The sequence below is a fragment of the Pempheris klunzingeri genome, chromosome 5 (genome assembly GCF_042242105.1).
Source record: "Pempheris klunzingeri isolate RE-2024b chromosome 5, fPemKlu1.hap1, whole genome shotgun sequence".
Lineage (NCBI taxonomy): Eukaryota > Metazoa > Chordata > Actinopteri > Acropomatiformes > Pempheridae > Pempheris > Pempheris klunzingeri.
Genome location: NC_092016.1, coordinates 13188236 through 13214531, shown reverse-complemented (window position 1 = coordinate 13214531; position 26296 = coordinate 13188236). Strand labels below are relative to the sequence as shown.

At 42.1% G+C, this 26296-nt stretch overlaps 3 protein-coding genes across 5 annotated transcripts in view; 2 read left to right on the top strand and 1 right to left on the bottom strand.

Annotated features, from left to right (window-relative positions):
* Positions 1-460: 460 nt before the first annotated feature.
* Positions 461-3404, top strand: LOC139201965 (pro-cathepsin H-like). Of its 2 annotated transcripts, XM_070831415.1 has the most exons (5): positions 461-607; positions 1498-1545; positions 1628-1659; positions 2104-2209; positions 2296-3404. In XM_070831415.1, the coding sequence occupies exons 1-5, from the start codon at positions 544-546 to the stop codon at positions 2376-2378; spliced, it is 333 nt and encodes a 110-aa protein (XP_070687516.1). In that variant the 5' UTR covers positions 461-543; the 3' UTR covers positions 2379-3404. The 2 variants fall into 2 exon arrangements, with proteins under 2 accessions (XP_070687516.1, XP_070687517.1); XM_070831416.1 differs by lacking the exon at positions 1498-1545.
* Positions 3405-4085: 681 nt separating this feature from the next.
* Positions 4086-12275, top strand: blm (BLM RecQ like helicase). Of its 2 annotated transcripts, XM_070830487.1 has the most exons (22): positions 4086-4340; positions 5048-5108; positions 5199-5790; positions 5885-6020; positions 6234-6337; positions 6432-6546; positions 6634-7310; positions 7876-8052; positions 8160-8278; positions 8379-8492; positions 8608-8706; positions 8797-8945; positions 9052-9158; positions 9519-9679; positions 9811-10006; positions 10142-10332; positions 10422-10566; positions 10656-10855; positions 10952-11147; positions 11252-11374; positions 11481-11685; positions 11825-12275. In XM_070830487.1, the coding sequence occupies exons 1-22, from the start codon at positions 4246-4248 to the stop codon at positions 12012-12014; spliced, it is 4152 nt and encodes a 1383-aa protein (XP_070686588.1). In that variant the 5' UTR covers positions 4086-4245; the 3' UTR covers positions 12015-12275. The 2 variants fall into 2 exon arrangements, with proteins under 2 accessions (XP_070686588.1, XP_070686587.1); XM_070830486.1 differs by having other exon boundaries at positions 5048-5790.
* A 4633-nt stretch (positions 12276-16908) lies between these two features.
* The window catches only part of LOC139201510 (FERM domain-containing protein 5), a 54177-nt gene continuing 44789 nt past the window's right edge, over positions 16909-26296 (bottom strand). Inside the window, exons 5-14 of the mRNA XM_070830841.1 lie at positions 26192-26289; positions 25301-25424; positions 24183-24270; positions 23948-24036; positions 23209-23272; positions 23004-23095; positions 21966-22040; positions 21014-21082; positions 20703-20809; positions 16909-17702 (exon numbers count right to left, since the gene is read on the bottom strand). Coding sequence (XP_070686942.1) covers positions 17116-17702; positions 20703-20809; positions 21014-21082; positions 21966-22040; positions 23004-23095; positions 23209-23272; positions 23948-24036; positions 24183-24270; positions 25301-25424; positions 26192-26289 — 1393 coding nt within the window. The 3' untranslated portion in view covers positions 16909-17115. The remainder of the gene's footprint in view (positions 17703-20702; positions 20810-21013; positions 21083-21965; positions 22041-23003; positions 23096-23208; positions 23273-23947; positions 24037-24182; positions 24271-25300; positions 25425-26191; positions 26290-26296) is intronic.

Sequence of the window (26296 nt, the reverse complement as noted above, 5' to 3'; positions counted from 1 at the left end):
GCCTTTGTACAAATGGAGAAGTAGATCAGATCCTGAGTGGCATCTGAATGCATATTTCAGTGGAAGGACACGATCTGACCTTTTGTGCAGAGGAGTTAAGTTGGCCTATGCCACAAATTTGTTTAAATGTGATTGTAGGATGTTAATCCTCAGACTTGGCTCCCACTGTATGTAAAATAAAACAGAACATGATACTGTACTGTGGTGATTAAACAGCTTGAGGGCAGTAGTAAGAAGACAGTATAGGGTGTGTACTGCACAGTACTGCACAGTACTGCACAGTAGTATAGTGTGAGGCCCAGTCCTGAGCACAGGCTGGATGGTCATGTTGGTTTTACAGTCTGTGATCATGACTGGACCCCTTGTGGACGGTGTGAGGAAGCTCTGCATGTGTACCGCTGGTGGTTGGTCATAAGAGGCTGGGCAGACATGAGGGTGGTGACACAGAGGAGCAGTCAAGGCAGACACACACACACACACACATACTACCGACGTGATCGACACAGATTTTTCTGAGCGTTATATTCAGAGGAAACACCCTCGATGGACTCGAGCAGTAATACGGGAAATGAAACTACCAGAAGAGAAAAACTGGACGAAAATACAAGTAAGAAATTATCTAACTGTGGGATCACTGGCTTAGCATTGTTTGTCCTTACTATAAAGTTGTCTGTAATCAGTGATTGATGGTATGATTAGTCATGGGCAAGGGAAGGGGAGGGTTTAGTAGGACAATTTACATGTTTTTAAATTAGCACCTGCCATTTCCTACATTACAGAGCCTTCAATACTGACCACTATAGATGCTGTCAAAGGACACACCTTCTTATTCAATGGATTTTCTTTATTTTCATTATTTTCAACATTATAGATTAATCAGAATTATGAAGGAACACATATGGAGTTATGCAGTGAACAAGAAAGTGTTAAACAAAGCAGAATAATTCATATAATTTAATATATAATAATTTATATTTTAGATGCTTCAAAGTAGCCACCAATGGGTTTTGGTTGTTTAGGTCAAATAGCCTTTACATAGCCTGGAGGTGTGTTTGGGCTCATTGTCCTGTTGAAAAGCAAATGATGGGCCCACATGGAACGGTTTACAGCAGGATGGGAAACAGAGAGAGAGAAAGAAAACAAAAGACAAAAGATTGCACACCCGAGCACACATATATAAGTAAGCACTATGATAGGGTAGATCCTGCCATATCCAGGCTAATCAATAGATCTGAGATAATCACCAATCTTTAAAATCAAGTCAGCTTCATGTATTTAACTGCATGGCATTTCAGGTCCTTATCTACTAATCAAGATGGCAATACCAATGTTGACCACTAGATGGCAGTAAGCAGAACATCAGTAAATGAATCAAACCAGATCAACAGGCTCCTACAATCCACATAATGTAGATATTATCCAGCGATATTATATTTTATACTCATATTATATATATATACATTTTCATATACATTTGTTTTATATGAATTGATCCAGATTCAGATTCCTTGGGTCCATCAGCTCAACAGCCTGAGACAACATCAGGTACTTTGCAGATTTTCAAACATCGACAAACAACAACATTTCTGTGCATTACATCAATTTTGACCATATGAATTGTTTTCAGATGAGTCTCTCTTCAAGTCATGGATGGCAAAGGTACGTTATATTTATTAAAAATTGTGTATCAAATCTGTACAGTATATAAGGTTATGAGTAGGTTACATGGTATAAAACAATCAATGGAGAGAGATCTGTCTCATAGTTATTCATTCTAATAGTAGAGAACATTGTGTAAATTGTATTGGTGATTTGTCTGTGTGCAGATTCAACAGTTCACAAGTTACTTTTAGATTTGAGACTGTCTTAGTGCAACTAATGCACATGGACATTGGAAAAATATGCATATCTTTTTTTTTTAGGTATTTGTGGAAAATGCAAAACTTGGATTCATAAATATGTATGCATTTTTACAAATTGATGCACATTCACTCAAATATCAATTTACAAGACAAGTTAACTTCTACAAGACACAATTTGACAGCTATTATTATAAATAATTATGAGACAAATCTCTCTATATATAATATGTTTCATGTACAGCACGACAAAACGTACAGCACGAATGAGTATTACCAGAGACTCCAGATCTTCATTGAGAACAAGAGGAAGATTGATCAACACAATGCAGGAAATCACTCTTTCACAAGTAGGAACTGCTCGTTATTGCCTTTAATATTTTTTCTTATGGTCTATAAAAAAATATGTTCAGTCTTGTCTCTTCTTTTTCTGCAGTGGGGCTGAACCAGTTTTCAGACATGACGTACGAAGAATTTGAAAAGATTTACCTCTGTAAGCGAACCCCGGAACAAACTTGATGGAGAAGGATGTGTGATTTTTTTCCAGTTTCCAAAGAGCAGCACGATGTAAAAACCTTTCTTTGCTTTTTATCTCACAAAATGCCTTATTGTTTTTTTGCTGCTGGACTTCCACAATCGGCTGTTTGGAGTCACTACTATTACTAATTGGAAGCTATCACCACTAGTGATAATAAATGTAGATTATTTGTCATTTAGTGCATTTACATGCACATTAGTATTCCAGTTTTGAACCTTATTCTTATTTTTTGGGGGGATTTTATACCAAGAGAAACCCAGTTGTTCATGTCCTTTTACGCATGATTCAGTAGAAACCAGGTTGCCGATGATTCAGTTCAGTTTTGATTTCACCATGTCAGACAAATATTCAGAAACCTGTTTGAGATGTTTACTTGCCACTGTATCCTGTTTTCAATTGAAGTACTCCAGGTAGCGTATGTTCTATCAAATCCAAGATCTCACATTTTTAACACAAAACATAACTTGGATACTCCAAAAACTTTATCATAACCAGGATACTCGTGTGCATGTAAACACACTCATAAGAAAGTCAAAGAGGAGCCTATTCACTGTTGCTATGGAAAATGTTTTGTTCGTGTGTAGCTGCCACAACAAAGTATAATCTAAGGGTTACTGTTGTGAAACTGTAATGATATCAGTTAAGGATAAAAACCCAGAGAAGTATTTGGTTTCTCTCTGCATGTAAAAGTATCAAACTGCATGACAACTGTGGCAAGATGATTGTAGCCCGACGCCCGACCTTGTTGTTGCACCTGATTGTAATAAAGCGTTCTTCAGAGCTTGAGCTGCAATGTAACCAATTTCTCATTAGTCTCATGTGCATCATCCCTGGCTGCACAAGGAGGCTCTTGTTTGCAAACGATAAATAATCCTTTGTTATAAGAGGCAAGGACAGATATTGCGTTTGAGTATTTAATTTCTATTCCTCCCACCCAAACTAGACACAACAGGTTTTCTGTTTGATACCAATTTTGGCATTACTTAACAGCTGGTACACTCCAAGGACTTCAGTAACCATGGGTGTAATGAGTGAGAGCCAAGCATATGTTTGCGTCCTATTTTGATAGTTTCCCTGCAAGAAAAATAAAAATCACTATTACTGAGCTCTGAGGGCATAACTGAGTCACTGCTTCAGTGATAGCTGATGTAAGGAGCAAACATGTCTTCCATAGAAATATTTAAGGCTCAAAAGACTATAGTCACCTCCAATAATTATATTGGGTTAAAAATGGTTTACATCTGTGTGTGTCATGTGGATTCTGCATGTTTTCACATGCAACCACTTCAGCAGAGTCCAGATTTATCAGTGACACACTTCAAAATTTTACATTTGCTGTGATTTTAGGAAACATTCCCGTTGATAGTTGTGGCCACTGTCATGGTGTCATAGCAGGCTACGGGGGTGAAACTGTGTCTAGAAAGTGAGGAAAAAACACAGGATTTTATATGTACTGACAATGACAGTACACTAAATTAGACATGACAGTGATTATATGTTATTATCTTTATTCATTTGTTTGTTTGCTTATCGTAGGGTGATTTGAAATCGTAATACTACATTTCCCAGAATCCTCATTATGGCTCAACCAATAAGGAGGCAGGTCGTTAAACGGGCGCAAAATCTGGTGTCCGCCTGCCATGATATTCCCAGGGAGAGTAAACATAGTGGGAACATTTTGTATGTAAGACGGTTTCAAGTTTTAATTAACATTAATGAAATACAACCCAGCGGCGAGACAAACTCAGCATGAGCTCCGGTCACTGCGGAAGAAACTGACCGCTACTCGGTGACCTGTGTGCGGACTGCTAGCTAGCTAACGCTGGCTAGCCCAGCATCTTACCAACAATGTCTGGTCTTCCACAAAATAACTTGCAGGAACAGCTGGCGAGGCACAGCAATGCGGCACAAAGCAAGCTGTCTCTGGCTAAAGCCAAACCGGGGTAAGTTTATGGTGAAGTCACACAGACACAGAGGGGTATAACACCAGCTAACAGTTAGCCTGAGCTATCAGCTGTGCTGATGGTTAAAAACTCTTCTGTGTTTGCTTGTTATCAGGACACGTTAGCTTCGGCAGATGTTAATGACCGCTCTTCATCTGGGCCTCATGCATTGATATGGAGACTGTTGGTTAACCGAGTGTGAATTTATCGTGTCTGTGTCAATAAATGCCGCACGACAGGAGCCCAACATTGCAGTTTAAGTCTCTCCTTGTGTGCAGTGTTTCATGCTGTCTTTAACGCAGAATGGAGACACATTAAGCACCCAGCCAGTTTAAAGCAAATGATAATAATAATAATAATAATGTTACACTGACAACTGGTAACTGCATTGTTAAATTGAAATAAAGTGTGACATTCAGATACAAATCAGCCAGGTGTCTCTGGATACTCTGCATATGTTGATGATTAAACTGAGTCAGTTGTTATTATGGGCTCCTGTGGCTGCCATGTTTCTCTGTATCAAGCTGCTGGATGTCAAGAGAAAATCCAGAAAAGGACTGTTTGTTTCCAAAAAGAGACGACCTCTAAATCCAGCTAATCTCAGATTGAAATGGCACGACACCTTGGTCTTAACTGTAATATTATTTTTTCTTTGGTCTAAACTGTTGTGTTGTGTTTTTATAATTTTTTCCCGGTTTATTTTACAGGGCCTTTTCTTTCAAAAAGAAGTCCTCATCAGGTACGACCAAAGTGGAAGTCCTGACCAAGGTAATCAGCTCTAATGTTTTAGCAAACAGGAATGTTAATGTCCCTAACAACAGTTTGGTGACTAAATCTCCTTTGACATTTTCAAACAAGCTTGAGAGACCTCAAAAATCCAAAATCAGCAACTTCTTCCCCGTAAATTCAAATGGCAAGTCGGACTCCATCAGCCCAGCAAGTAGCTGTGCTCCAACTAAATCTGATAGCCAGTTCACATGTAGCACACAAGGCAACTCCACAAGTCTTGATGCTTCTCTTGGAATCTCAATAGAGGACTGGGATGATTTTGAGGACTTTGAAACTTCTGTCAAAGCAAAAAATGACTCATTCAGTTCAGAAAAATCAGGGAAAACCCCCAAACCAGTGTCGTCTCATAGAGAAAAAAAAACACAATTCACAGGGAAACTAAACCATGATGTGTCTCTTATGACACCTGAACTGTCCGCAAACAAGAGCGGTCTCTCCAAAAGTGAACAATCTCATATGGGAGCAGATGAACTGGAGCACAGCGTTGACAAAGCTGCAGTTTCACCAGGACCTAGTTTGATTAAGGACCCAGCAGATTGCGAACTTGAGGATTCTTCACTTAAAATGACCAGAAGACGTCCTCCTGCTCATCTGAAGTCTGCCATAAGTGATAGTGAAGAGGACAACGATGTTGAGTTTGAGCCTTTTAAAGGGATGATGGGTAAGAAGCAGTTTGTTTTAGCATTTGTATTTTAATTGTACATGGTAGCATAGAGTTCTACAGAAATCACAAGCTATATCTTTTTGCCTTTTAGACAATAAGAAAAAATGGATTGACCCGAAGGTAATAGAGCTTAATGACATCTCTGAGCCTGAAGATGACCTTGATTACATTCCTCCTTCTCCAATCCCTGATGATATCTCTAACAAGACTTCTGCGTTGGAGACAAGGTCAATTTTTTCGTTTTCTAATGTTATTTACCACTATTTGAGTTCCTGTGCATACATGCTTGTGAATTCTATGACCTTTGAAATTGTGTAATAATAATTAAAGTCTCCCCTCTTAAGTTTGTATGCTTTTTTGACCTGGACATTAGACACACCTGACCTGAATTGTAAAAATGAAACAGAATATAACTTCTACCTTTCTTTTGCTTCAAACAGATCTAAATCAGCTGATGCTAAAAGCAGAGAAAGTCTTGTGCAACCAAAGGAACCCAACCCAACACTACATGAGCCCTCTGGTCACCACTCCAAAGACAAAACAAGTTGGTGCTATGCTTTTTCTTTTATTCACCAACTTAGGACTGTTCTTTATTTCTGTGTATTGATGTTGTTTTTTTTCTTCTGGTCACGTCATAGATGAACAACTCTTTGGTATGATGGAGTCCATTTGTGCTCTGGTCGATTCCATACCTGAACATGAGCTAATAGCTCTGACTTGTGGAAATGAGCTTTTGCTGAAGAGAGCTCAAAGGTTTGTACATCTGACTAGTAAACAGCTTCATTCATGATATTAAATAATGTCTCATTGTGTCTGCAATCATCTGCCTTTCTCACACAGGAAAAGGATTCTTGCAACAGGCGGTCTCAATTTATTAAGGATGCAGCAGCCTGACAGCACTGTGATTTCTGAATCCAGCTTTAAAGAACAATCCTCCTTTAGCTGCGATATGTCTAGTGTTATGTCATCCAGCAGCTCTGTGCCTGTGGACTCCCAGAAGCCTCCTCACATCAGGAGATCTTCAGTCATCTCTGTGGACTATGACTCCGATCTCTCCGACAGTATTATTAATGTGAAACCTATACGCAGGAAGGACAGCAGGTCAATACATGTGGAAAATGAGAGCGTGTGTGACTCTCCATCAGCTCTCAGCCTCACAAGTCAATCTTTTAATTTCTCCAAGAAAACGAACACAGACCTAGAAGGTCCGGATCTCTTTTTCTCACCCAAAAAGCCAGAGCCTGCTTTTCAAAGCAATTGTAAAAGCCCAGCAACCATGACAGCTGCAGAGGACATAGAGCCAGATGACTTTTACGCCGATGACTTTGACATAGATGACTTTAATGACTCGGATATCCCTGATTACTTTGACGAACGGTCAAGTTCATCAGTGTCAAAGCAAACCTCCAGCACTGTGACCATGACGGTGAAAGAGGGAGGACCAGGCAAGTCGTCATGGGAGAAGAAACCAACAACACCTACGCCGACACCCAAGCCTTCCAAGATCTGCTCCCCTGGTAAGTCAGCAAGGCACGGATACATCTGGGCTTGGACTTGAAATGTCTCCATAGAAAAGTATCAGGTCCCAAATTCTCAGAGAAATGCATTTGTGTCCTACTTTAAGTTGGAAAACTGCACCAATATAATTTTTTATTTATATATTTTTATTCGCGTATTTGCCAGATTTGAATCATTCTGTGGGTCTCTTGCAAACTAAAACTACAAGACGTCACCATTTACTTAATTCTACAATGTGTCATTAGAGATTAAATTATTTCTCATCTTTTTTGATAGAGTGATATTTGATGGTTTTGGAATGTTGGTTGAATAAAACAAGCAAAATGTGTATGTTAGCTTTGGGTGGCCATTTTTGACTATTTACTAACATTTAATAGACCAAACATACACTGACTAATTGAGAAAATAATTGATTGGTAATGAAAATAATTAGTTGCAGCCCAACATATCAGTCACTCTCAAATAAAGCAATATATACAGGGCCTGAATTTTAGAGTTCATGGGGTAGGTTGGTGGTCTTCTGGCTCATTTTACTCTCTCTGTTTTAATGTTTTTCCATTGCAGAACCCACCTACAGAAATCCAGCCCATGACCGCTTCAGAGGTTTCAACTTCCCCCACTCACAGGAAATGATGAAGATCTTTCATAAGCGTTTCGGCCTTCATCAGTTCAGGTTCAATCAACTGGAAGCAATTAATGCAACAATTCAGGGAGAGGACACATTTGTTTTGATGCCCACAGGTTAGTAGTGATCAGAAGAAAAAATTCTAGCCCAGCCATGTGAGGAGAGATCTGTCAGCTGCAGTAGAAAATGTCAGTATTTCTCTGAACAATGTTTTTTTTTTTAGGTGGGGGTAAAAGCCTGTGCTACCAGTTGCCTGCCTGTGTGTCAGCAGGAGTCACTGTGGTCATCTCCCCACTCAAATCACTCATCGTAGACCAAGTCCAGAAACTTACCACACTGGATGTAAGTCTGTTTGCTCCTGCTGGTCTATTGGATCAGTATGACCTACAGCATTGCTATAACATTTGTGGTACGGGTTATTTTATAATGTCCCATATTTCAGATCCCAGCAACAAGTTTGTCTGGTGATAAAAGTGACAGTGAAGCAGGAAGGATCTACATGCAGCTCTCCAGGAAAGACCCCATCATCAAACTTCTCTATGTCACCCCTGAAAAAGTGAGAAACAGATGATTTATTTTGTAATTGTTGGAATCTGTGTGTGTTTTATTGTTTTCTATACATGAAGTTAGTAAAAACTATGATTTCTGATGCATCTGTTCTTCTCCTGAAGGTGAGTGCCAGCAACAAGCTGATCTCCGCCCTGCAGAACCTTTACGAGCGAGGCCTTTTAGCCCGGTTTGTCATCGATGAGGCCCATTGTGTCAGTCAGGTGTGTTCCTGTGCTTTACACACAATCTGCAGTACGTTTTTATTTTTGCAACAGCCATTGTGAACCATCCCATGACCTTAAATCCTTCAGTGGGGCCACGATTTCCGTCCAGACTACAAGAGATTGCATGAACTGCGTCAGAAGTTCCCCAACGTGCCAATGATGGCCCTGACGGCCACCGCCACCCCCCGTGTTCAGAAAGACATCCTCAACCAGCTGAACATGACGCGGCCGCAGGTGTACGTGCTCCACCTCACGCTCCGACTCTGTTGTTGAATTCAAACAGCTGCCAGCTGCATATTTTCCATCCAGTATACAGTACATGTATTTGTTTTATTTTTTTAGGTTTACCATGAGTTTCAACAGAACAAACCTTAAGTACGCTGTGCTGGCCAAGAAACCCAAAAAAGTTGACGAGGACTGCATCAACTGGATCAAGAAGCACTACCCACGTAAATAATTCACGAGTACTTTCTCTGATCCCACTTATTTTCGGTATGTGAACAAAGGTTTGTCATCAGAGTAACACTGAAGGGACACACAGTCTGCAGTGAAGAAGTGGTCTGATGAGTGGTGTCAGAGTATGTTGCATCTAATCAGTTAAATTCTGACCTCTAAACCGCTAAAAAGGTGTTGCTGCTTAGTTAGTGCAGATTGAGATTTCTTGCTTCTTTAAGTAGCCTTTTAATAAATGAAGGAATGACCTGTTTTGAATTCTCCTAGTGGCACATATTATGCCAGTGATTACAAACCCTCTCTGAATTTGACCTTTTTTCTTCTTTTAAATGAACCTGTGTGTTTGAATGTTGCAGGTGACTCTGGCATTGTGTACTGCCTGTCCCGTAATGACTGTGATGCCATGGCTGAGAGCCTGCAGAGAGCAGGATTATTAGCTCTGTCGTATCATGCAGGTCTGCGTGACGGCGACAGAGAGTATGTGCAGTCAAAGTGGATCAATCAGGACGGCTGCCAGGTGAAGCCGCCGCTCAATCTCTGCCATGATGTTGAGATTACTGATAGATGATACCAGATATAAAGCAGTGACTGTTTGAAGGATTTAAAATGCACGTTGCTCATATTTAAGTGGCTCCTTTTGCCTGCCAGGTCATCTGTGCCACCATAGCCTTCGGCATGGGCATTGACAAGCCTGATGTGCGCTATGTGATCCATGCCAGCCTGCCTAAATCCGTGGAGGGTTACTACCAGGAGTCTGGGAGAGCTGGCAGAGATGGAGAGATCTCTCACTGTATTCTCTTCTACTCCTACACTGATGTTCACCGCATCAAGAGAATTATCAGCAGTATGTGGCGTAGTATTGACCTAACGTATTGCATGCCAAATCAGTGTGGATAGTTTTACTATCCACACTGATTACTTTCCAGCTTCATAAATCAGCCGTGTAGACTCAGGTGGTTCTTGTTTTTTTTCATTGCAGTGGACAGAGAAGGTGACAGACACACCAAGTCAACTCATTTCAACAATCTGCACAGCATGGTGCACTTCTGTGAGAACATGATGGAGTGCAGAAGGATTCAGCTGCTCGCGTACTTTGGGGAGCTGAAGTTCAACAAAAGCTTCTGTAAGGAGCACTCGGACGTCAGCTGTGACAACTGTGCCAAACCCAACGTAGGAATAATTTCTTTCTTTCTTCTTTTAGAAATAAACCAACCCGTTTCTAATTGAGTAACCATGTCTGAATATTTTCCCGCGTGCAGCAATACAAGATGAGAGACGTCACTGAGGACGTGAAGAAGATTGTGAGGTTTGTCCAGGAGAACTGCGAGAAAGTCGGGGCAAGGTTCGGCAAGACCGCTCAGCAAAGCCGGCTGACTCTGAATATGCTGGTGGATATCTTCGTAGGTAAAGAACATGCTTGACATAGTGTTACGTGTGTGTAATAAGAGATGCTTGTGAATGGTCTCATGTGGGGCATTTTATGTGTCCTTCAGGGTCTAAATCTGCCAAGATACAGACAGGAATGTTTGGGATGGGGGGAGCCTACTCGAGGCATAATGCTGACCGTCTCTTCAAAAAACTGGTTCTGGACAACGTCCTGGTGGAGGATCTCTACATCACCAACGGCGGCCAAGCTGTGTCTTACATCTCTGCTGGACCCAAAGCTGTGAACGTGCTGTCTGGGCACATGAAGGTAACCTGACGTGCACGGAGACCTATAAGTCAACATTTATTGTGTGAACAAATGTCATGTGAATAAAAACACTAACTGGCCCTCGTCTCATGGCAGGTGGAGTTCTATGAGACGGAGAGTGCGTCTAGCATCAGGAAACATAAAGCCGCTGTGGCCAAGAACGTCTCCCAGAGAGAGGAGAAGGTTCAGGAGTGTCTGAAGGAGCTGACGGATCTGTGCAAGCAGCTCGGGAAAGCTTTTGGCATTCACTATTACAACATTTTCTCCACTGCCACCTTGAAAAAGATAGCCGGTAATTTCTGAAGTTTTTGTAGAGACGGTCTTTTAAATTTCACAACAGCTCTCATGACGCAGCCTAACGTTTTGTAATTTGTCAAACCTGTTTCACATGAACAGAGAAGCTGTGTTCCGACCCCGAGATCCTCTTACAAATTGACGGCGTAACAGAAGACAAACTGGAAAAGTATGGAGCTGAAGTCATTGAGGTCCTAAAGAAATACTCCAAGTGGCAGCTGCCTGGTAAGGGAGCTAACTGGATTTTAGAGGTTTTGCATATTTCAACTTTTTGCACCTCATTTCCTTCACACGTTTACTTTTTTCACATTCTTACATTGTCTGTGTGCAGAGGAGCAGACTGACACTGGAGGAGACGGGTGGATAGACACGACACGAGGCCGCGCACATGGAGGTTACGATGATGAGGATGACACAGAGTCCTCCACCTACTTCCACAGTCAGGCCACACGGGGACAGAAGAGAAAGAAAGCTCCATTCTTCAAGTATTCCAAGAAGAAAAACGGATATGGCAACACAAGTGCCAACTCTAAAGGGTCTGTAGTGTGTTGTGTGTCTCACATTTTATCATTTAGCCGGTGATCGTGTTTAACCGCAAGCTTCTCCTCGTAGCTGAAACCTCATTTCCTCTTCTCCACTTTCTTCTGTGTTGCTGTGGCATCGTCGTGTATTCAGTCGTGGCTACAACAGCAGTAAGTCGTGGTCATCATCCAGCTCCAGGGGTGGCTCCAAAGCTGCCGGCCGGGGGTCCAGGAGCTCAGCGGGAGATGCGTCAGCAGGAAGGAGACCGGGCTTCCTATCCGTCCCGACCCCTCAAACCAGCCAGCGACCGTTCCTAAAGCCAGTCTTTTCATACACGGGCTAGGCCTTTTTTCTGGATCTGACTTTCTAGGAGAGTAAAGTGCTTTTTCACTACATTTTCTAACCAGTTGATGTTAGTAATTGTAAAGTATTTACCCGTCATATCCCAAATGTATATTTATGTTTTGTACAATTATTTTCATGTTCTTTTTCCAGATTTTATTTTTGATTGTTGTAACATCATTTTTTTCACTGTCCATTAGTATCTTTTTTTTTTTTTTTTTTTTTTTATATATTAAAGATAAATTAAAATTTTTATCAGTGATTAATGCTTCAGTTGATGGATTTGTTTTAGTTGAGAAAAGCAAGCTGTGTTGCTGAATTTGTGTTGTAGCACAAAGCCACAGAGAGCCATGTCACATTTTTATTCAATGTTTATTTCAAGTTTGAATAGTTTTATTTAATGGCACCAGTTACAAGGGACTATTGGAGAGAAACAATATTTTATACTGACTTGTACAGAAGGTTACAGTACAAATGTGGGTTCGGAATGGATCAGACTGAACAGGAACTGGATTTGGCACATGGATTTATATATATATACTTGTATACATAACGTAATTAAAACAGCAATCTTCAATCCCAGGATAGAACGATGCAGACTACATAACACACCACCAGACATGGATATGCACACACACTCGTTGACGTGTATGCACGGTCGTGTGAGGGTCTGTCTACTGGGAGCTGGCAGAGGGGCAAAAAGCAGATCAAGATGACTTTAGGTATTATTCATCTACCGACCCCTTCGTTCTACGTGCATCATCCACATTAACATGACAGGAATTTTGGGCAAGAATGAAATTTAAGCAGCCAAATGTAGCAATCAGTTGATTTCAATCATCTAAATTGGACATGTAATTATTTTTAATCACACAGATATGACCAAAAACCTTAAAAAATGTTTGGGGGACAGCCAATGACGATCTCTGAACATTCAGTCCTGATTATGTCACACATATATTGGTTTTTGAGACTTTTATTATGATATCTGATTTTTTTTTAAAACACACAGGGAGTAGACAAAATAACAAGAACACCTCAGGGCTAAGTTCAGTGCAATGACACCACAAAACACGACCCCAGAAAGTCCCTAAAAATCTCCCTGCCTTCATGTCGACTCTGATTGGTTTTTATGTGGAATTACATTATACCATGTGGGTGTTTATGTTATTGCGTCCATACCCTGTGCATTAGATTTAAACAAGAGCTGATGCTTCATCTTCCAATGCACCACACTGTATTTGCGAGGCTGTATTTTCACTGCTGCTTTTCAGGGACGGACGAGCTGTTTCGGATTCATAAGCCACGGATGACAATAACACTCGTTTATCAAAAGTAGCACATCTGGCCAAACGTGTAGCCATCTCCCATGAGGTAAAAGAACTGTAAAATATGTAAACATGACACAGCAACTGAAATGGAAAAGTTTGTCACAGGAAACACACCTGTAGAGACAAATTAAGACGGATTTCTGGCTGCCAAGTGCACATTACAAACAGTTTCCGAGAGAGATGAGCACTGTTCTTCCATCTTGGCCTGGGAGATTTAAGGACGGAGTAGTCTGTAGTACAGTTGTTAGGGATATTGTGCCTTTTTGTTCTCCATGCCTTCATCTTTGCCACTTTGGTAAACTGGTTGGTTAGGATCCAGGCACAGGAAACAATCTGTCACTTAACAACGAAACAGCAAAGAAAACAGCAGAACAAACATCCACACAGGAGGTCTCTAAGGAAAATGGATTTTTATAAAATGTTATCAATGAATGCAACGGGGACTAATTGTCTCAGTGGTCACATCATCATTTGAGTTAGCACAACAGCAATTTTGTAATAAGAAACTTATTCACTTGTTCATTGTTGGATTTTCATACACAAGTAAATCACATCTTTTTGCTCTTTCAGCTGATTATTGCTCCTTGAATAATGCTGCCTTTTTTCAGTTCAGAGAGACCACTGAAGCTACATAATGCTGATAGATGTATGAGAGACACCTTTGCAGACTGACCTTTACAAAGATGTCTTGCTAACAACTCAGTCTGACTGAACTGGCCGTTCATGTTGACCTTTATGTCAGTTAAGAAGTAATAAATATGAAGTATGAATGTACACAAAAAAAAAAGTCTACCCTTCCACCCTGCTCCACCCCCACCCACCCCCCCGTTAGGAAAAATGTGCTTCATCTGCTATTTACTGGATGTATCCGAGTTAAAAATGATTAATTCAACATAAATAAGCTCCTACGCCCTATGTATCACAGGTTTCTTGCCAATGTAGCTCTAATGGTTTGGAAATCCCTTGTGCATGGTGCTGGGAAATGTCGATGCTGCTCCCTCCACCACAGGTAAGTGCGGTTCGTGAGGGATAATGAGCTACAGGAGTGGATCCAGCCACGACGCCAAAGCGCATGCTACTCTGTGGTCAGGACTACAACTTAGCCGAGGACTGACGCGCTCGGATTATGCAGGAGCAAACAAAGAAGGTAGCACCATCAGGCCTTCAGTGGAGCAGCAGCAGGTGCTGGTATGAGAGTGTGGCGTTTGAAGAAGCAGGCCAAAAACAAGCAACCCTGTACAGCCATTAGAGTGACAAGTCACCAAGTGCCTTCCATTCCCCAATTGTTTTTTTTTTTTTTAATCCCACTCTCAAAGATGCAGACTGATCACTTGAACCTCTCTCGAAGGCCTCTGACATCCTTCGGTCCTCCCTTCTTCCTCTTCCTCTCATTTCATGCCTTTCCCTCTTTCCCTCCTCTAAGTCCTTCTCACCTTTTGCAAAAGATGGGAAATGGACTTTTTTCTCTTCTCTGTCTGAACCTCCGCGGCTTCCTTAAAATCTCGTCTCCATTCCTTCATACAGACACACTAACACTTACACCTGCACTTGGTACAGGAGGTAGACTCGCAATACAAAAAACAGATTTTACCCAGAATCCAGCAGCCGTGACGGTTATTGCTCCCCGGAGCTGTGAGGCAGAGGAGTCTAGAGCCTGACCAGCAAATCATCATCAATCATTGGCCCGTATTGGCTTATCCGAGATATATTGGTATCTGCTTTTATTTTTACGTAATGTTAAAGTGAAAGGAAGAAAGTCACTGAAGAACATGATTCATAAATAAATTGCACAAGGTACCTCAGAAAATGTCAAAAAGACTGAAGTCTGTAGCAGACAGTTAGTGAGAGGTTACACATTTAATTGTTAATTTTGTTCATCAGTGACAAAATATTTTATTTAGGGCTGCAACTAACAGTCATTTTCATTAATATTTTCTAGATCAATCAATGAACTGTTCGCTCTACAAAATGGAAAATGTCTGCTATAATTTCTTAGGACCTGAAGTAACATATTCAAAATATGTTTTTTTTCTTCTTTTTTTATTCGACCATCTGGGTTGAGTTTTTGGTGCAGATCCAGTATCGGTCAGGCTCACAGTCGCCTCTCCTAACTCTTCCAGTAAAGTAAGACATGGTAAAGATCTGGAAAGTGAACATGTGATTTTTGGCTTATGTGGTGATCGTAATGGTATGATTTCATTCTATTACATGTTTAAAATGATGATAAAAACTGCGCACACGCTGGAGGCTGATTCACTGCTGGTGGACTGATGAGAGGTGTGATCATTGTTGAGCGGATCTGGATAAAAACCCTGTTTTTTTTTTTGTGTGTTTTTTTTTTAGTCCCTCCCCCTTCTACATTTCCATAAATGCTTCTGACCTTACTTGAAACACAGCGCTAAAAAAGGTATAATTTAATCTTCAATAACAAAATAACATTTCAGTTCTGTTAAAATATACATGAAAAACCTGTCAATATATATTAGGAAACAAACTAATTTGTACAAAAAGTACATCATTCTTCTTATTCTAATAATAATAATATAGTATGATACATAAACCTAGAGAAAGGTTGATATGAAACCAAAATAAATCATAAACTCTTCATAGAAAGAAATTATTGAAATTCGTCGAATTTCAACTTGATGAAAAAAACGCAAATCAAATCAATTGAAGAAAAAACAGAACGACTGAACAAATGAGCACATTCAAAAGTACTTAATCATTAAAACCATATGAGCATAGCACATCTATCTAGACTATCATCTACTGGTGCCAGTGAATCTTTGCTCGCCAAGAATATTTCGTTAACCGCATCGGACACTAGTGGGTCACATTAACACTATCGGTTACTGGTTTATTTTACTGAAGGCTTATAAAATGTTAGAAAAACAACTTTGATCTTCACCAGTTTACATTGTACACCTTTGTATTCTAAAGTGTAGTTGTGTCTTCAAACAATCCACAAAATTCAAAACCGCCAACAGTCATTGACATCTCAAAAAAGGCATTTGGTAATCACCCTGTCTGTTCTCTGTTGCTTGCACCTTCACTGTTAATCCCATCACGCTATTCTGTTTTTCCCAATGATGTGAATCTGCTGTTTGTCTAGTTGACTTCTGGTGGGGATGAATCAATATCAAAGATATTACACTACTTCGCCTCACATGTACTTCACAGCAGTAGGCCTATCAACTCTAACCTAACTCACTTCCATCTTTATTTCAACGACAGCTCAACTTCCTCGATTACTGTTCCGTCATCTCTCCTCCTTTTCTTATGCAAATACATGTTTAAAAGCAATAAATAATAAATGAGGGCAACGTTCATCCGTTGCAACAAAATCTTCCGTTCCTATAAAAGGAACTGTTTAAAATTCTTCAGTTCTTTGATTTCAGTTTGAATTTTTTTCCTTTGTGTTATTTGAAAAAATAAAATACCTGAAATGACTTGAAATAAAAAGAAAAAAAATGCAAAAAAAAAAAAAAGTCCTCTGGCTTTGTAGAAAAAAAAAAAGAAGACGAAAAAAGAAAACAAGCGAAACGAGAAGAACGAGAAGGTGGGTGGGTGGGTGGGGGGGTAACTCAAAGCGGAGGAGGGGAAGAGAGATCCTGGCCCGGTGTTACCAGGAGTGGTCCAAGCTGTATGTCTGCAGGAGGATGATGAGAGAAGCAGGGTTCATGGTTGGGACGAGGCTGCCCTCCATCACTCCGGAGTCCTAACCGTCTTCCCAGACCCCCGAACGGGCTTACGAACTCTACGACCTCACTCTCACTTGTTAATGAGCAACCCGCCCACCCAGCGGAGCTTGCAGGCAAACCACCGCCTGAGGGGACAAAAGTATTCGTAATGGAACTGCTCAAATTCGGGGGTCTGGCGGATGTCACGTAAAAATGCAATGTCAAGGTCTGACTCAGTGAGGATGATGAGGAGGAGGAGCAAGACAAAGAGGAGTCCAATGGTCACAAGGAGCAAACGGAGGACACTTAAGACAAATTTATTCACCTGTTCCACCTCGCTGAGGGTCGAGTCCCCCCCTGCACCCTCCTGTGCAGATCTACCGTCCGCACCAAAATCACCCCCTTCCCCGTACATGGGGGTGCCTGCCTCCGACTCCTTCTCCTCCTCGATGCTGCAGGGCGCCCCGTTGATCTGGCGCGAGACGGCCAGCTCCATGCTGTGCTCCGCCACCGGGGTGGGCAGGACGCTGTCGGAGGGGCTGTAGGCCTCATCCGAGATCACCGCTGTCCCCTCACTGGCGTCTGTGGCCTGGCTCCGGGAGCGTGGCATGAAGGACTCCCCATGGGACACTGAACGCACCGGTGTAGAGTGGGCGCTGTCACGCAATGACTCCAGACCTTGTAGGGTGGTTGAGGGAGGAAGAGGAGGAGGAGGGAAACAGAAAAAGAAAAAAGGAAGATTACACACATTTACAGCATGAATATATAGAGCATTCATACTCTATACAAGTGTGGCGTTCACAGACATAATAAACTGTAGTTCTGGTTCTGAATGCTGACAGATTTCCTCTGCCGTTTGTCGACCAGAGTTCTGTTACAGAGCACAGACACAGACATCTGATCACGCTCTCATTAGAGTCAAGCAAACACGGTGGATCAATGTACAGAACTGCCCATGAGCTAATGTGACGCCTAATCACCATCTCTAACGGAAGAAATCATCATGGTCCATTTGCCCTGTAAGTGTAGATATCATTCCACAACCGCAGAGTGTACAAACCCATAAGTTAAATCAAATAAGCCATTAAATAAACCAAGCCCGCTTCCCGATGAAAGAGCCAACATCCTCTCTTTATATCAGGTGGCACTTTCTGATGCCACATCTCTAAACAAACAGACACTACACTGATCCTCTTTGGGATATCAGATTTAGAAAAGCTTGTAAGAGGATGCTTAATGTCCTTAATAGAGCCTCATTGCCTGAGATACGAACCACAAGTGTGAATAAAAGGATGGGTTTCCACTTCCTCAAATATGTCATTAAACAACACTCACGTGCCCCCGTCCATACTCGCTGAAAAACATCTCTTTCCAATGCAGTTCAAATGTGAGACAAAATAAAGGCAGGCCAAGTGGGTATTTTACAAAGTTAAAGTGATTTTGTGGTGTCATCCCCCCACCACATGAGAAAGAAAACTATTTAGGAAAATCTAAATTAAACACCTAACAAATCAGGCTACATCATAAAACTGACGACATAAAACAGTGTTGCTCACTGACTTGCAACATTGCCCACAATGGTTTTATATGGTCTAGATATCAAAGGCGTACAGGAAGTCACTGCAAGTCAGTACTGGAGTCATGGTACAGTATGTGAGAACTTCACCGTCAGTGTACATGTCAGTGGAGATGGGCTGTGGTTGTGCCCTTTGCTGACGATATCACATTCAAAGAGTGTCAAAGCGGCAACATTACACCTTCACTATATAGAGACGGGATTAACGATTCAGCTTTTGATGAGGAAGCGTGTAATGAAAATTATTTTTGAAAAACTGCAGGAGAAGTAAGAGATTATGTCCAGTTTCTAAGCCTCTGCTGACATGACACTCCTGTCAAGTGGAAGGAAGGAAGCATAATGGCCGAGTTAGTGTCAGTGGCCATCTTTACTCAGTGTTGATCTGCCGCAGCTTATCCTTATGACGTGCTTACAACTATGCAGGAGGCAGGAATGCAGCAGCATTGTTTAGATTTGTATTTCCCATGTTTTAGCGCTTTGAAATTAAAATGAAAAAGAAACGAATACACCAAATAAACACACCGTACTTCTTGAAATACTGTGTATTGCTTGGAACCAAATATAGCTGCTACATAATAAGGCATGCAATCTAAATCAACAAAGTACACCCAACAAAAGCACCAAAGAAGAAAAATCTAAAATGACCTCCACGACACAGACAAGCACAGGAATGGTGTTGCTCCCTCCCCACCAACACCGATGAGGCAGACACCGGTTCAAAATAGAAAAAAGCAGCTGGCACCTCCATCTAAACCATAACTCTGGCTGGTTCTGCGATGAGTTTACCTGGAGTGCTGCTGGATTGAACGCAGGGCAGCGGAGTACCAGGAAGAGGGGTGATGCTGGCAGACTCCTGCTGCCCCGTCAGGGCAGGGTAGAGGGGCAAGACGCCCAGGGCCTTTCCCAGCATACGAGGCCCCAGGCTCAGCACGCGAACCTTCACATCCCGGTAGCAGTGGTTGATCATACGCAGGTGTACGTTCACCCGGGTGGTGATACGGATCAGACACTTCACCATGGCTGCAACATGCACGTGTATATCCCGTCCTTATGGTCCCTGTCCCGGAGTCCAGGCCACAGTCTGGCTGTGTGTGTGTGTGTGTGTGTAGGGCCGAAGGATACTGCCTTCGTTGCAGTTTCCAGGGAGGAGTGTGTGAGGTAAATCGGTAGTTTCTGCAGCAGTGCTACATTTGCCAGCATTGGCCTGGCCTGGTTTGGCCCCACCCCGGCCAGTGACATACATGGAGTAGAAGACCCAGGCTATTTTGAGCTGGGGTATTAATACCAATGTAAGGCACCCAGTCAGCACACACTGGGGGTGGGAAGCTCTCATGGTTCTCTTGAACCCACAGCAAAAGACCCTCAATGCACTCAGTATACCTGCTCCTGACTTCTATTTATCTCAGCGTACAGAGAGTTACAATATGAACTTGAAAGGCAAAGCCAAAGCGTCTCACTGCTGCTTGCTCGGCGTCAGGCAGGACAGTACTCCTGCTGTGTCCACCTCAGTAACAGTGGAAGTGAGGCCACCTGTTCTGGGCCAGCAGCCTGCAGGTGGGCTGAATAAGTGACTTTAGCTGGCACAACAAATGCACAATCGCTGAAACACACACACACACACACGCACACACGGCTCTGAAACCCTGCATTGAAGTGGAGCAGGCTGACTGACGCACACACCTGCAGCATGCCCCACCAGCACTGTAAGCATGAACTGGGCCAAATGGCTCTAGTTACAGCGCGTGTGTGTATTTGTGGGTGTGTGTGTGAACGCGAGTGTTTGCACAGGTATGTATGAGTTCTCACAAAAAGGGACTAATGGCTCTGTGATCCATTTAGAAAAAACGTGACAGCGTTTTTGTTGTTGCAATAACGCGTCATACATGATTAGAACTGCTTCCTGGACAGTGCTGACAAGACACACTGCATGTTTCAGTGGAGGAGGATGACATGTAAACCGTGTTTATGCGTACCACACTTGCTCTAAGGTCTCTACAGAACACATCATGTCTGAAATCACAAATTAGCCCCCAGCACTTATATGGCAGTCAGGGTATTTGTTGCTTGCTTGGTGAGGAATGGTGGTGAAGCTCACGTCTTACCCTCCATGATAGATATGTGCACAGCTCTCCGACGCGTGCGCGGCACACTGCTGAGGCGAGGCCCGTGCGTGATGGATGGACAACTTCTGCTGGGCACCAGGCCAGCCCTGCTGAGACAAACACACACACAAATGCACAACCATCACTGCACAGAGAGAAAGCTACGGCTGGATGTAACTCACACTGTAGCCAGTAGGTGCTGCTGATATAAAGACATCTACAGTGGCTTGGTGCCTGAGAAAATGGAGGAAAATTCAATAAAAATGTGATAAGTGAGAACGTTGTGACCTCTCCTGAGTTTACAACTCTACCTGTGTATTTCTGGAGGTTCGCGTTTGATTTTGGCACTCTGCTCCATCACCTCTTTTGCCACTCGGCCACTGTTATAAAGCACAGAGACGATGCTCAGGATGAGTTTCGCATACACACACACAAACACACACATTACCAGGCACCCTGGAGTCACCCAATGCCAATGAAAGCCATCACTGCAGTGGATGAGTACAGTGCATGAGCATCATGATTGAATTAACCCGGTGAATTCAGCTTTGTGTAACTGAATTACCACCAGTCAGATAAATGCACACACAGACTTAAAGGCAGAAATATCAAAATAATGATCATGGTTTGTCCTTTCAACAGTAAACTCAATCATTAACTGACTCGGCTTGTGGTTGCAGCTCATATACAGTTTCCATATATGAATATTAGCAGATGTTTTTAACGCTAAATTATTTTCCATCCATTCAATCTTGACTTTTCAACAGTCGAACACGACTAATATATTTTCTCATATACCTCTAGATGTAGCCAGCTAATGCAGATAGTTTTGGTTTTAGCTGCTGAGATATCAGATTATACAGAGAAACCAGTTTAAAAAATTGTATTCACCTCCAGAGGATATCTCAAAATCCGAGTGAATCAATAAACTAAACACTTAAGCTAAGAGAGTACATTTCGTTTTTTCATAATTTGGGTGAACTGATTCTTTAATAAAGGACATTATCTTAGTCATAGAACAGGTTTATAGCTCATACAAGGTGATAATGCCTCATGTGATCAGTCCCCTTCATTTTCCCCTCTGTGTCCCCTATCTTGCGAGATGTCAGTCCTATCCTCTGGGCAAAAGTGGGCTGAAGTTACAGCACAGAAGGCCAGGAGGCCATGTCTTCTGGGAACCCCTCTCTCCACTTCCAGCTGGGGGTTTTCTGCAGTGTCCTCCCCTCCCTGTCATCAGTCATGCTGTGTTGTTGTGGACTCTACCTGTAACGGAAACGGCTGCCCTTGAAGAACAGGTTGCTGCTGGACACCGTGCGAACCTGACTTGACTTCTCAAGCCTGACGGAACAAGAAAAAAAGAAAAGAAAAATTAAGCCTACTGCACCAAAACCAGGAAATCAGGAAGGACAGAACATGGAGGAAAAGTACGAGTGTGAACTCTGATTAAGATCACATAGTTGAAGCGTGGATAAATGTAATCTTTGCTTTCTGAATCCCAGGAACAAAGCAGAAACTAGGATCAAATAGCTGTTGTTAAATTATGCATGTCCTCTCTTTGCACTATAGGCGTAACACAGCTCCATACAGTATTCAATATGTTTATATTGTCACAGTAAGTGAGACATGAATGTTTAATGTTTAATTTTGCTTTCAAGGGATATGTGTGCTTCTCTGGAAGACACATCATCTTTATCGCATGTCCGTTTGCCTTTTAGTTCCCCAGACTCCTTGTTACAGCAAGATTTTAATAAGTGGGAGGCCGATAAAATATTATCTGCCACTTCAGAGGGAGTCCTCAAAAGGTCACATCATATTAAATCCATCAAAGCGTGAGCTAAGCGCTCCCCTTCTCTCTTTCCATGTGCTAACCCCTGACACACACTCTTCATCACCTGAGACATCAGCCTGAGTCACTGTGACACCCCCGCTGGGCCTCTGAGCTCACAGGCTGCTGTTTTATTATTTTTTTGTTTAAATCACCTTTTCTGAGCAGGAGAGAGCAGAGGGGACCTGCACTATTATTCATGGCTGAAACAGGAGAGCCATATCTCAGGAGGAGCGCTGAAGTGCTTGCAGTCTCGTGCCGGTGCACACTCATCCTTTAAAGGTCAGAGGCAACTCACACCTCATTTTCCCGCTGACAAACAACCCCCGAAGTAAGGGCTCATGAGGACACCAGAGCACCGTGACATAACCTTCCTGACAGCGCTCAAACATGCATAGTAGGTAACCAAATCGTGACAGTGCGGGAGAATATTAAAAACATTAAAATTAAATGAAGAAAGACATTTCTGGACTCACTTATAGAAAGCCTGGTGCTCCACTCCGCACTTCCAAAGGTGCTTGCATGCCTCTGGTGTGGGCGCGAAGTACGTCAAGATGATCTTTTCGTCCTGCACGTTGAAAATGAGAGGACGTGCAGGATAATATAACAAACTGAGACAGAACACCACCTTCAACAGGCAGCGCCATCAGAACATGCACATCCAACAATTCATGCTCTCACCTCCTTCTGATTTGCATATACGTGGAACGTCTTGCCTTCAAACTTCAGTTTGGTCACCTCGTTCCTGTCCAGGAGAGAGCGCAGCGACAGTCACATGTACAGCAAGCGGAAACAGAAAGCCGCAGCTTCTTTAAATATTCATGGCAGACACTTTAAGATCACATAAACAGCCACAGAGCTCTGCGTTTGGCTGACAAAACAAATAACTGATAATATTCCCTGCAGACAGGGAATGGAGAGCAGGGGGGGAAACCTGAGCACTGCTGAAGGCAAACAAACAAAGCCAGAATAAATACATCATAAGTCTGTCTCCATGATTGTAACAGGAACCTTCTCAGTTAAATAGAAACAGACAAAAAGATAAATGTTAAATAGAAATGCACCATGTTGAATACGTTTTTTTAATAAATCAATAAAGCATCTTGCTGAATTCAAACCAGTGGGCGTCTAATACAAGTAGAGGCTACAGGCATCAAGCTATTGTCCTGGTCTAGAATCTAGCTGGTGTAATTAGCCATCTGTGCACATGCTATCCGCCGGCTCTTGTCACCATTAGAAGCAGATGGATGAGCTTTGTTGACTGTACAGCCAGCTGTAGTGCACATGCTGTCTCATGTAGAACGCATATAGGAAAAAAAAAAAGGTATGCAGTTCAGTGGTTGTCTATTTACATCTTGCGATTACACGAGGAGTGTGCTCTCCTTGGCTCACACAGGAGTGTGTTGCACATTTGGCTCACCATTTGAGAAAATGAACTCTCTTGTTTCCCTGAAGCACCACGAAACCAAATGGTGTGAAGGCGAGGAAAGCTGGGTTCCCAGACACATCCTGAAAAGAATGGAAATGCACACATTTAAACATGAACAAAACTCATAGCAGATTAGCATGTACTGTATATCCCATGAGAATATGTTGGACAGAACATTTTTTTAAACATTTAGTATCTAAAAATAGTGCAGCAGTGCTTGAAAAACCTTGCATGGATGTGGATCAACACCATATGTCTCCAGCATCTGGGCTTTCTGCAGGAAATTTCGCTCTGATGTTTCAGGTGTCTGTCCACTGAGGGAGAGCAACAACACACCCAACATCTGTGTCAGTCCACCGTGAGCATAAAAAATGCAACACAAAAGTCTTGAAAGGCTGAACACTTCTCAGAAAGGCACGAGGAAATTAATTACAGACGAGGTGATACACTCATTTAGAGAGACTGAAAGAGGCAGACAGAGGTTACATCCTAACAAGATCAAACTGTAACAACAGATCAGCCGAGGCAAAGAAAATGTCTTATAATATACTTGAAAAGGGCTTGTTGTTTTTCTTAATTTCTGTTACATGCAGACTGTAAAATGAATGTAAATCAGTGTTTATTTGTAGGTGCTAGTGGTGAAGCAAAGTGTTTACTTGATAGTGAATAAAAGAAGAAACCACTAGTGGGCAGCAGAGTCTCATGCTGTTTGTCACTTTACCCCCACAGCATCAAACTGGACTTTGTTGATGCCATTCTACCATTACTGTGTCTCACTGTATATCACTAAAAAGACATCTTTTGTTTTTTCTTGATGAATTTAATTCATTACAGCCAGCATAAACTTTTTAACATCCTCTTAACTAATGCAAGATGGCACAGAGGCTCATTTACATTAGAAATGATTTAACACAAGTACTAATAATTAAGTTGGGGTGGTTGGGCTCTGTATGGCTATTACAGGCAGTGTGTGCAGCAGCAGTGTGTGTGTGTGTGTGCATGGACATGCTCTATCATTTTCATTACTGGCTCCTCCAGTTGAAGCTGTATCTAAGACTCATCATTAATAGCTATAATAAAGAACAGGCTATGAGCGTAAGACAATCTGACTGAGTTATTTGAGTGGATAGTGGAGAAGAGAGCGATTTTCTCCACTATCTGCTCAAATAAGCGACAATAATCTGTCTGGCTAGCCCAGTAAAGACCAACTGTGCCTCATTACTGCAGTCAATTACATAAATGTCTGAGGAAAACTGGTGTTTATTCAGCCTGTATGAGTGCAGGGTCTGCAGGTGTGTGAAAACAAGGGAGAGCCTAACTGTGAAGGTGCAGATTGGCTCTTACATCAGCTCTGTCTTGTGTATGTCTGCAATCCGGCGCTCTAGCTTCTCTGAATGTTTAGGGAAAAACTGGAATTTGGAGCTGTAACCTTCAGGATGCTTCCCGGGGTCGTAATCGCCGATCTCAGCTGGAGGCAGGGTCAGAGTAAAAGTTAAATGTTAAACATATTCACAAACATCCAGAGCAGATAAAAGTTAAAAATTATGTCTACAGTTTTCAGCACAGTGGTGCTTTTGCCGGTGGAGACAGGCTGAACATGCCCAGGATTATTTGTGTTTCTTCATGCCACACTGCACTCCCTCGGATGACCCTGATGCCGGCTTCTCTCTGCAAGGAGGAGCTGACCAGGCAGCCCATCTTTAATTCATCAGCCCCTCCTCTGGAGGACCTGCCTCTCCTCAAACACTGTGCTTTCTGTGATGTTAGCTGAGCCACCATATCTCATGCATGTTCTGTTTCTTTATATCTGAATTTGTGATGATAAGGCGGCAAATAACCACTTCAAAGACGTTATAATTGCGCGAGCGTGACTTCTTCTTGTTTGTTAATGGGCGTGCAAGTCACTGAGCTAATTATCATACAAAGTACAGAATAACCTTTCACTTTGAACAAGTTTTAGTGTCAATATTGTGTTATAGCGGTATGGAAAATCACATAGGCAGTCTTATGTATGAATAAAAAAATAAAACACTGCAGGCAGATTCTTTGAGGAATATTATAATGTAAATTCCCACACTATCACCTAATTGAGCTTCTCTGCACATAAAAATCAATTTCCTTGGCTGGCAGTATTTATCAGACTGGTGAACTACATGGCATGCTAAAACAGAGGTTAAAAACGCAGTGTGAAGCGGAGAGTGGTGTAAGTCATTTCCATCTGTCACCTTCCATTACCTTGAAGGATGTGGGCAGCAAGCATGGCCGCATCCGAGGTTTTACACAGGAGCCGACCGTGGTAGAGGTCTCTCTTGATTTGCAGGAAGACAAGATATCTACAAA

Excerpts from the sequence above, each read along its gene's own strand:
- blm (XM_070830486.1), top strand. The coding sequence starts at position 4,246 with ATGTCTGGTCTTCCACAAAATAACTTGCAGGAACAGCTGGCGAGGCAC. Across the intron at positions 7,311-7,875 it reads TTCCAAGATCTGCTCCCCTG|AACCCACCTACAGAAATCCA; the intron begins GTAAGTCAGCAA and ends TTTCCATTGCAG. Across the intron at positions 10,567-10,655 it reads GCTGGTGGATATCTTCGTAG|GGTCTAAATCTGCCAAGATA; the intron begins GTAAAGAACATG and ends TGTGTCCTTCAG.
- LOC139201965 (XM_070831415.1), top strand. The coding sequence starts at position 544 with ATGGACTCGAGCAGTAATACGGGAAATGAAACTACCAGAAGAGAAAAA. Across the intron at positions 1,660-2,103 it reads TCAAGTCATGGATGGCAAAG|CACGACAAAACGTACAGCAC; the intron begins GTACGTTATATT and ends TTTCATGTACAG. Across the intron at positions 2,210-2,295 it reads AGGAAATCACTCTTTCACAA|TGGGGCTGAACCAGTTTTCA; the intron begins GTAGGAACTGCT and ends CTTTTTCTGCAG.